Source organism: Gymnoscopelus braueri, assembly GCF_963280865.1.
Source record: "Gymnoscopelus braueri genome assembly, chromosome: 8".
Classification (NCBI taxonomy): domain Eukaryota; kingdom Metazoa; phylum Chordata; class Actinopteri; order Myctophiformes; family Myctophidae; genus Gymnoscopelus; species Gymnoscopelus braueri.
The window spans coordinates 26,054,872-26,066,268 of record NC_137609.1 but is presented as its reverse complement, the minus strand read 5'-3'; the positions used below and the strand labels follow the sequence as shown (position 1 = coordinate 26,066,268).

Sequence of the window (11,397 nt, the reverse complement as noted above, 5' to 3'; positions counted from 1 at the left end):
TATATTTGAGCAAATTTCAACCTGGTGTCCCTATTTGGGGCATGTTCCTTATAGGTGATTTTTTTTATTAAACTTTTCTTAGTTTTTTTCCCCCACACAATTTTTCTAAAATAGTGATAATAGCAGATCTACAAACTCACAATGTGGTGTGATGCATTATGAAATTGTAGCATTTGGCATTAGTGAAAAACAAAAAAATCTAACATTTACAGAGAGATAAGAGGGATGATACGTGTTACAGAGGCTATTTTATACAGATATGAATACAGGTGTGCCTTGAGATTTTGACCTGCTCTTTGGTGTGCCTCGGGCACAAAGGTTTGAAAACCATTGACAGAGCAGTCGGTGTTGCTCTTTTGTTTTTCCTTTTCTTGTTGACTGTCCTAGTTTGTTAGTTCAGATGTGTGGTTAGTAGTGCCGTTCCTCTCTAAAATGGAAGCACTGGAAGGGCTCCCCTCTGGGGAGTTGCTTAAGCATTTCAGTAAAGATCAACAACAAGTTGATTTACAACTTCAGGTGAAATGTTTTATTTTTTTGCTGAGCGAAAGGCTTTTGCTTTTGCTTAAGCCTTATGGTGCAGTTTTGTGGTTCAAGGGCCCCATTAAGAAGTTCTGCCATGTGACATCACTGATGATTACTTGATATCTTTATTGTATGAAAGTGTTCTACAATGATTCTAAGTTACATGATATTAGAAAGCTGGTAGTATCACATTTTTGTGTAATTACAACTATATTACACAGCTAAACATGTAAGTTTGTTACTGGTGCTCATTTTATATTTGCAGTTTTTGTTTGAAATCTAATTTAGCTAAAATGTCAGTATGGGAGGTGGGAGGTCATTATTTGAATTTAACCCTCTAATTTGCAGTTAAATATACACTTTCGATATGTACTGTAATGTTGTTTTGTTTGCCTTCTTAAAGTCATACTGTACCCGGACCCTTTTAGTTGTCTGTTTTAGGGACACCCCTTGTAGCTCCTTTGTCATTACAGTGTTTGTCAGAAGGAACGCTGAAAAAGTAATGTGCAGGGTCTGAGTGCCCGAGGACATTTTGTAAAGCTACAACACATAGTCAGAAAAAGTATTTATTACCTGTAAAATACATTTCCAGTGCCTACATCATTTTGGTGTGTCAGCGACACTCACAAAGATAATGTTTAATAGTGGTTAGAGAAGTTGTTAAATGCATTTATGTGGAATGGTTATTGTGAAAAATATACCAGTGAAAGATTATAACAAAAATGACTTTTGTTTAATTGAATAATTTACACAGTGTGACTTTAATGGATTGTTGTATTAATATTTCTTTCCATTTGTGAATTGGACTGGTTGGCAGATTCCTGCAGCAAACCTATGGAAAAATATCAGATATTAAATATCAGAAATATTTCTTCAAGTTCTGGTTCATGATTTCATCACATATATATTAGCTATTAATCCTAAACAGTTCTTCCAAAAAATCCTAATCCTAACTGTACACTCACTTTTCCTGCATTATGTCACTTTGGATGTTTTCTGTTACGCATTGAACTGCTGATCTTGTGCATACTTCTGTATGTATACACATATATTTAAATATTTGTGTACACATTTGTGTTTTTATTTACAAAGTGTCCTCTGCATCATTTATTGTTTGTATTTATGTCTGGAGATGTAACTTTTTGAACAGAATAAACCCCTGCAACGGTGTTATGATTTTAATGACGTCTACCAGTCTATGCATACCGTTTTAAGTAAATTTCAATTACAGTGTTTAGTCAACCTAATTCAATGTTTACCTTTTCCATATTGCTTTATTTTAGTTAAACATATATAGGCCACAGCATACATACATTTTTATTTCTCTCTTTTTAAATTTAGTGTTGCCAATTATTTCCCCCCCTGTAGTCTTTATGCCAATTCCCAAATTCCCCACACACACTGCTCACCCCTACTGGTTCACCTGCCAGTTAGGGCTAGTCCAGGGGGACATAGTGGTGTCACGCTAAGGTGGAGTGTGCGGAGACGATTCTTCTTGGTGACTTTAACACAGACATGCTCTGTAAGGAAGCGTCAGTGTATAAGTCATTCAAGGGGTTTTGTCATCGGCACTCACTCCACCAGCTAATCACCCAGCCCACAAGGCTGTGTGTTTCCACTCAAACTACCATAGATCTCATTCTAGCAACGGACAAGGACAAAATCCTCAATAGTGGTGTTTCTACCTGTGGCATATCTGATCATAACATGATCTTCTGCACCAGAAAGAAACGTAAACCTAAGAACGGTTGCCACAAATCAGTCACGATCAGAGACCTCAAAAACTATAAGAGTGAGGACTTAGATCGCAGGCTAGAGGAACTGGACTGGTCCGACGTACTAAACAGCACACAGGTAGACGAATCTTGGCTTGGTTTCAAAACCAAATTCATTCAAATTTTGGACAGTGTGGCCCCCATGAAAACCGTCATGGTCAAATCCCGCCCGGTACCATGGATGAATTCGGACATCCTTACTGCCATGAAGGTCAGAAACAAAAAGTGTTCTGAGCTTCATAAAGGTAGGATCAAACTCGCCAGGTGTTTTAACAAAGGTCTCGAATCCCACGTAGCTAAACTTGTAAAAGAAAGAAACAAGCTAAGAAACAAGGTTAATCGCATGCTCGAACTAGCAGAAAAAAGCTTCCTCGATGACAAAATTGAGGAAAATAAAAGCAAACCACGAGAGCTTTGGAAGCTATTCAACAACCTACTAGGCTGCAGCAAGAAATTGAAAACCAGGTTTACAAACATAAGCCTCAAGGTGAATGACACTCTCATCACATCCAAACATGAAGTGAGTAAAATCCTCAACATATTCTTCACGACCATAACCTCAGATTTGGTTGAAAAACTTCCCCCTCACTCTGGGTGCTATGGTGAAGAACATGTTGACTCATTTTACAAAAAACAGGGTGTACGGAAAGATGATTTTAAACTCTCCCCTGTGAAAACAGAAGAGGTGTTTAAAAAATTGAGTGCTCTTCATCAACACAAAGCCACAGGCCTCGACAATATCCCCGCCAAATTTCTAAAAGACTCGGCCGCCTCCATTGCTCCAATCATTACCCACATAATAAACCTCTCCATCATACAGGGACGGGTCCCTAACGATTTCAAAAAAGCAAGGGTGACCCCTCTGTACAAAAAAGGAAACAAATTAGACCCTGGCAACTACCGCCCTATTTCTATTCTTAGCTCCATCTCGAAAGTCATGGAAAAAATAGTCTATGAACAGGTCGATAAGTATCTTGCCGAAAAAAATCTAATTTACAAATTCCAATCTGGTTTCAGAACAAACCACTCCACTGACACATGCCTTCTCTATTTGAACGACTCTATCAAACAAGATGTCGACAAGGGCAAATATTGCGGCATGGTCATGCTGGACCTCCAAAAGGCCTTTGACACCGTCAATCACCCAATTATGATCAATAAGCTCAAAGCAATAGGTTTTGATGATACGTCAGTGAACTGGATGAGATCCTACCTGGAAGGGAGGGAGCAAGTGGTGGAAGTAAACGGCACCCAGTCCCCCCCCCTCCCTGTGACTTGTGGTGTCCCACAAGGAAGTATACTAGGACCTTTACTGTTCCTGATATATGTGAATGACATGTCATCGGCCTGCGACTGCAAGCTGTTCCTGTTCGCAGATGACTCGGCCCTGCTAGTCTCGGACAGGGACAGGCTGCAGGTTGAGAAAACTCTCAGCTCCGAACTCAACAAGATCTGCATCTGGCTCTCTGACAACAAACTTTCATTACACCTGGGTAAAACTGAATCCATCCTCTTTGGGTCCAGTCCTAACCTTAGCAAGGCAGAGAGTTTCACGATCAAAGTGGGTGATAATGTCATCAAAAGAAAGGATGAAATTACCTACCTGGGCTCCATCTTGGAGGCAAACCTCTCCGGTAACAAAAACGCCGAAAAAGTGATCAAAAATGTCAACCGAACAACACGCTATTTGTGGAGGATTGATCGCCTAGTCAGTAAGAATACTCTGAAGATTCTTGCAGGGGCCCTCATTCAAGGTCATTATGATTATGCATGCACTTCATGGTATCACAACACCTCCAAGGCCTTAAAAACAAGGCTCCAAACATCCCAAAACAAACTTGTAAGGCTACTTCTTGGCCTCAATCACAGAACCCATCTAACCCCTGCTCATTTTGCTAGGATTGGATGGCTTAGGGTTGAGGACAGAGTACAGCAACTTGCTATGGGCCTGGTCTTCAAGATACACCACAACATTGGGATCCCCCTGTATTTGTCAAAATACTTCAAAAATGTTAATGAAGTCCATGATCATAACACCAGAGGCAGCTCCACTGATCATGTTCAACCCAGATTTGGCTCAACTAAGGGTATGAACTCATTCTCATGCTATTCATCAAAAATGTGGAATGCCCTACCAAAAGGAGTAAAGGAGTGTAAAACCCTACTCACTTTCAAAACTGCCCTAAAGATACACCTTCAGGAGGCTGCAATTCGAAAATGGCCCCTGTCTAAGTCTTAACCTACCCCTCCCTACCCCCCCCCCCCCCCCCTCTTTCATTTTCCTCTTTTGTATATATATATATATATATTTTTTTTTTTTTTTTCTCTCGTCATACCAGTAACCTGAAAGCTGATTGTATGACATTCTGTATAGTAGTGTGTATATCTGCCTGCCTCTTATATTTCATCATGATTTGTGTGCATGGGGTCCTCATCTTAAACAAGCGTAATGCTTAATGAGGGTTTCCAGTTTAGTAGACCTTGTATTGTGAATTTGTACTTCCATGTACTGTTATGTACTGTCATGTACTATTCTCATGTCTTTCTAAATAAACTACATCAATCAATCAAAACGCATGTGGCGGCACACCCTACTCCTCATGCTGCGTTCACACTAGCGACGACAATGCAACAGGCTACAAGACAAATCTTTCCCCACAATTCTTGCATTCATCTATGCAGTGTGGTTTAAGCAACACTTCAATGGTGACTCTGCAGCGATGTAGTTGGCCACACCTGGCCATTTTGTAGCATTGTGAATGCAGCGTTAGTTACAGTTCAAGATCCACCCAGCCCATAGGAGATGCTGGTGTAGCGACAGAAATGCCCCTTCTTGCCTGGCTTCCCTGGTGCAAACATGGCCAATTGTTTTCCTATGGACGCCCGGCCAAGCCGGAGGCACCGTGGAGGATTCGAACCACCAGCGGTGGTGGTACAGGAACTTTGACCCTGCGTCACCTGAAAGCCCATACCCATATTCATTATAAAAAGCCTGACCCAAATATGTTATTTGACCTGGGTGGCCAAAATAAAATAATGAATTAAATGTAATTAATGTTGGATTATTACAATGATGTATATGATGATATATGATTTAGATACAATGATATATATAAATATATATATATATCTAGATATAGACATATAGAGATAGATATAGATCTATATATATATATATATATATATATATATATATATATATATATATATATATATATATATATATATATACACACACACACACACACATATACACCAACATATATGTATAGACAGATAGTGTTATGTGTGTGAGAGAGAGAGATAGTGTTGTGTGAGAGAGAAAGAGAGAGTATTCTAACATGACGATTGAACATAAACCAACCATGTTTTCATATCAGTGTCCGTGGAATAAAGTATTAATTAAAAAGTAAGACAATCCCCAGTGAACTGTACTGGAGCCTTCATCATCAGCGCATCACATCACTAGAAACAAAGTAACAAAGCCTCTTCAGAAGGTCCCACACACACAGTTCCACTGATTTGACCCTTTGAGTGCCATGACGAACTAGACACATCCGGGCTGTGTGTGTGTGAGAGTGGGGAAGATGGCGACACTTATCCTCCCTGGTGATTGGATCAAAAACTGGGAAAAATCAGGAAAACACGACTTGTGAGTAGCACTGTACTGTAATGGAGTGTGTGGTTGATTCGGCGGCGAACCAGTTTGTAAAAAAATATTGCCCATTATAGCCTTCGTGCCCGTGGCATCATTACAAACAACACACGGCGAACTCGCCGTTAGCTCGCTAGGCTAAAGCCAGCCCGGCCTGCTACGTTGTTAGCCGTGCTGCGAAGTTGTTCCAAGGAAAATAACCGTCAAATGAATCTGTAGCTGACGTTAGGCTTGAAAAATGCTAATGTGGGTACATACAAAATGTGATACTCGCACAATACAATGTTGTGTGCTAACACTCAAGCCTCCGCGTCCAAACAGCTTTAGCTTCAACACAAGGCATGCAAGTGTATTGGCGTTAGCTATAGAGCTAATGCATTTGTAAACACGCAGCCAACAAAGCTCAGCTAGCCAGCACGGTCTCTTCAGTGAGATTCTCTAAACACTATCAAGCACCACTGTCTGTAGTTTTAGCTCTAACGGGCTTCAGCTTAGCTGAAAGCCAGTGCAATGTGTGTAGGAGTCTGTAAACAAGCAGTTTATTAGCCCCGTTACCTCTCTTCCTACCAGAGGGGAGCATTAATGCGTTAGCATCTCGCTAACGTTAGGTAATGGGAGGGAAATGTCCTGACATTAACTCAAAACGTGTTGATGCGTCGGTGATCAACCTGCCTCAACCTCATTGACCTCAGCACGGCCATTTCTATAAAGTATAAAGGATTATGAATGCGTTTTTTGTCTTGATGTGACATTTTTAAATGAATAATAGGCGGCATTGTATTCCTAGTATTGCACACGACATTAATAACGTTAGCAGCTTTATTCTCTTAGCAGGCCGTGCATGATTAAGTATGGCCTTCAGTGAGACGTGCAGTTTCATACAGGTTTCAATGTTTCCTTACCCCTGAAAACAATATGCCTCAAACTAGGTTAAAACAGATGAATACATACGTTGGCCTATATTAATGTCCAGTTACCATCATGAAAGGGACCCATATCAAAGGCAATATCTGCTAGAGTGTACTGTTCACTGACACATAAGCAGTGGGTATGATAAATCACACATCTTGGCTGCAGGGTCAGCATCTAATAAATCTCTTGTAGTTCAATCTAGTGTTTTCGTTTCATTACAAATACAGAAGATGTGTTATTATCAGATGTGATTGCAAACACCAGGATTGTGTAGAGTTGTGTACTCTATTTTCTATGTATTTATTTTAGTTATGTCTTTACCAAGGAGTGAGATGGGCTTGCTGGGCAATTGCCATGGAAACTCACCATGGCATAAATTATGTTTGAGGTTTTTTATTTAGGGCTTGGAAGTTGGAACTGCAGGATGTGAAGACTGTTTTTGTCATCTTGTAAGACTATGCCTGTGCTCAGTTTGCATCAAGTGCATGCAGATGTCATGTAATGCTCTTTGCTTTTCAAGTCACCCTTATGTGTGACATTGAATATTAACGGCGGCTGAATTCACACCATCCAAATGAATGTTGTGAACTTTCACAAAATGCAATACATTAGGCGTGTCTGGGGTTATGAGCAGCCTGTCACGTGTGTTAACGTGTGTGTCTGCTACCGAGGTGAAGGAACGGACTATGGAAGTAGTGGATATTGATAACAACGTTTTAAGCTAACATTTGTAGATGTGAAATTAATCAAAATTGAACAACTGCATGACTTATTTATTGCCTAAAATGAATAGGTTGTTTACAAACAAGCTGCCAGAGCTGAGCAATAATTGTTTCTACTTCTCTTCCATGCCTATCAGCTCTCCTGCCAAGGCAGGGCAGCTGGCTTGAGCCCCCCGGGGCCCGGAGATGTCCCTGCTCTACCCACAGTACTAGGGATAGATTGTTTATGTGTGTTGTTAAGTTGTTTATCTACAACTGCTAGTTTAAAACAATGCTATTAATATTCGCTACTTCCATACAGCAGTCCGTTTCTGTCTATCCTAAGTGGTGTTAGGTATGTGCCTATTCCATGGCCAGTGAGAGCTCCAGTCCGGTGGTCCAAGCGGATCAAAGCCAGCAGGTGCTCCCAGCTGAGTACCTCACAGAGAGGAGAAGAGACACTCGATGCTCGTACCTGGCAGCCTGTTTGTAAACGATATACAGCAGGGGTCTTCAACGTTTTTCAGGCCACGGACCCCTTGGCTGAGATGGAGATGAAGCAGGGACCCCCACTACATATTGTATAAAAATTGTGTTGCAGATTCAACTTTTTCATAGATTTCATAGATGGCTTCATAGACTTGTTTCATAGCACATCATCACGTTTGAGTAAATTCATGTTCTTTGTTTATTTCAGACATTTAACCACTTAAACTCTAAAAACTTGACATTTGGCTCTGTACTTGGTTCGCTTCTTTTTCCCTCTACACCAAACCTCTTTGCCAAAAATAGCAGATCTGCGTTGTGAGCTTGTAGAGCGGCTATTTTTAGCTAATGTTCCTCTAGAGTAGGGATGCTGGGTTCAAGTGATTAATGTAAAGAAATATCCTGTCACAGAAAGATTTGGCGGCCCCGCTGTAGTAATTCTGAGGACCCCCTGGGGGTCCCGAACCCCCTGTTGAAGACCCCTGATACAGTATATACATTTTAGGCAAGAGCCTTGTAGATGTAGTAGATCATGTTGATACATTTCACACCCACACCTATTGTTATCAGTATTTGCTACTTCCGTACAGTAGTCTCTTTCTGTGGTGTTGAGTGTAGTAGTATATGCCTACTACTCCACGCCTACTTAAGAGCACAGTGTGCTTCTGATTGGTTTGTCGCTCTGTGCAGTTGAAGTCTTTCCAACTTTGATGTTTCCGTTTTTGCTGGCTCGACCTCCGACACAGTGGGTGGTTGCTCCTCTCATAGACTTTGCATGGAAACTCGCTGCATTCTAAGAATGTGTCTGCAAAACAATGCTGCTGGTGTGAATTCTGCGCATTACTGCTGCCATGCCAGGATTTAGAAGGCGTTTTTAGAATTGGCCTCAGGTCTAAATGCGTTAATTACTTAAAAGTTCAGCAGATTGTATCGTTCGTCTTGTAAAAAACATGGGGAATTAATTCACTGTCATACTCTGCAAAGCAGGAATGAACATCAATTTAAATGCCCATGTTAGCAGAATGATTTGTTAATGTTACCTTAAGGTAATGCAATGAAATTAACTTCTCAGCATCTCCCAGTTTTTCTTCACATGGTACTGTTTTGTTTGTCAATCACTCTGCATTTAGTTGTACTTCCATCTGTGTGGTCGTCACCACAGTGTCATTGATAATGTCACCTTGAGGTGTTCTGCTTTGCTTTTTTTGGCTACATTTTCTGGACAGGTTAGAGATTCTAACACACCTCATCAAACTACTATTAGCAGTTTGGTACTGTCGACATGACGCTGTACATTCTTTCTGTTATTCCTTATGATCCTGTTAGCTACAATGCTGAGTTGCTGACTATGTTTTGTGCTTTAAAATGTTCACATTGTTAAAATGTTCACAATCTTGCCCATAGTGTCCAGCTGTGCAAGGTTCTCACAGAGAAAACAAATCATGGCAGTACAATTCAAGGTAAGCCTAAAATATCTTCTCCATTTCCGCACCACAATTTCTTATACATAATGTAGAATGTTTTGTTTGGATTAACATAATCTAGTTAAGAAATACAATTTGTGATAATTATGAACAAGCTTCTATACAAGGAATTGTGATTACATTTTATTTCATTATTAGCTCATATATTGAGATTTTTGTAATCCTGTAATCCTTTTGAAACCCATAACTTTGAGTGTGGACATGGAACAAATGAAATGAATGTTTCTTTGAATTCACCTGTTCAGTTTAAGCAGAAATTGCCGCCTTTTGTCTTTTTCTACACAAATCCTAGATATACAATCAGCCTTGTATGAACTCTGCTGGCAAGCGGTACTGGGGAACTTGAAGTTGGATCTTGCTGCTAGTGTCCTTGGCGACATGATGGTATGATTTTTCTGTTTTGTTGTTACATTTGTAAAAAAGTGTCCCTCAAGTTGTCACTCAAGTATATGGAGCGATATGCACAGGGGTGCCGTAACTGGTGCGCATTTGTGGTCTAAATAAATTCTCTCCCTGCCTTCGCTCCCCCCTCACTCGCACCACAAAACCAGGAAATAGCTTACATGAAAATGTATTTTATTTGTAAATCTGTCCCCTTTCAAATCTGTTAGATACATCAACATGGTTGAAAGAAGTTTGTCTATTACGCTTATTTATTGAAATGGTCAAAATTGCTATTGTCATTTCGCGCTCTGGGTCTCCGAGGGTGAATGCGAGCTCTCTGGCCAGACAGTGGGCACATAGCTCGGCAGAGTAGTAGGTACCACAACATCATAGTCGGACCCTTTTTTCCACAGAACGTTTGGTACAAGTGGCCCGCTTGGTGAGAACAGTTGGTCCCTGCTTGTTTCCATTCCCTGAGAACAGTCTGCACTCAGTCATACAAGCCTGGAAGATGATGACCTCAAGTGCTAACTGAATCATTTACGTTTAAATTGAAGTGAAGATTTGTGTTCAACTTCCAGAGAGTGAGCACACAGCCGCCTCTCGCTGGCTGGGGATAGACAGACGAGAGTAGAAGAGGAGATAAATCAAAGCAGTGTGGGACTGCTGCAGCGTGTTTCTAAACAAACTATTCATTTCAGCCAATAAACAGATCACGTAGTTGTTCAACATGATTGATTCATATTACACATACAGCATCTTTGTGTTGAAATGCGCTCTTCCTACAGCCCGTTTGCTGTGTCTGCTCCGCCGGGTCACTGCAGTGCATAACACAGGCACACCGCCGGGAGACCCAGAGCGCAAAAAGACAAAGCGATTATTTTGAATAAATAAGCATAAACAAACTGCTTCACACGAACAATGTTATGAACACAATTATGTTGAGGTTACTCAGCAGAGCTCATACTGTCACTGATGACTTTGTTCCATTGGCTACTGCAAATGCCAATCAATCTGTGATATGACCCGCCCTGTTTTCATACTGTTTTCAGAGAGACCATGTGACGTATAGTATCAAACTGTAAACTGTATATCAAATGTGATATTTTCTGGCCACGTCATAGGCCCTTAAAGCAGGGCAAGTAGAAATCTAGATGTGACAAGTAGATTTGAGAAGTATTTGCTGTGCGGGGCATGTAGGAAAAAAGCCTTGGACCCTGACATTCTGAGGAGGAGTTGAGAGCCAGGAGGGATTTTGTCAACACGCCTGAGGAGGGGGGGTCAACATGAACGGCATGCACAGAGTGGTGTTAATGAACCATAAAAAATATTATAAAATATTACACAGAGCCCCTTCTCTTCTATCTGCAAATGAGAGATATCTCTTGCATTTGTTATGATGAGGATGATGATGATGATGTTTTCATTTTCATTTTTTGTTTTCTACAGTTTTTTAACTGAAAATTTCACTTGTATTT

At 40.6% G+C, this 11,397-nt stretch overlaps 1 protein-coding gene across 3 annotated transcripts in view; it reads left to right on the top strand.

Moving 5' to 3' along the window:
* Positions 1-5,841: 5,841 nt before the first annotated feature.
* The window catches only part of thoc2 (THO complex 2), a 33,241-nt gene continuing 27,685 nt past the window's right edge, over positions 5,842-11,397 (top strand). For all 3 annotated transcript variants that reach the window (XR_013933554.1, XR_013933555.1, XM_080434679.1), the window contains exons 1-3: positions 5,842-5,949; positions 9,456-9,511; positions 9,828-9,919. Coding sequence is in view for 1 of the 3 variants with exons in the window: in XM_080434679.1 (XP_080290805.1) it covers positions 5,885-5,949; positions 9,456-9,511; positions 9,828-9,919 (213 nt within the window). In the remaining 2 variants the exon portion in view is untranslated. The remainder of the gene's footprint in view (positions 5,950-9,455; positions 9,512-9,827; positions 9,920-11,397) is intronic.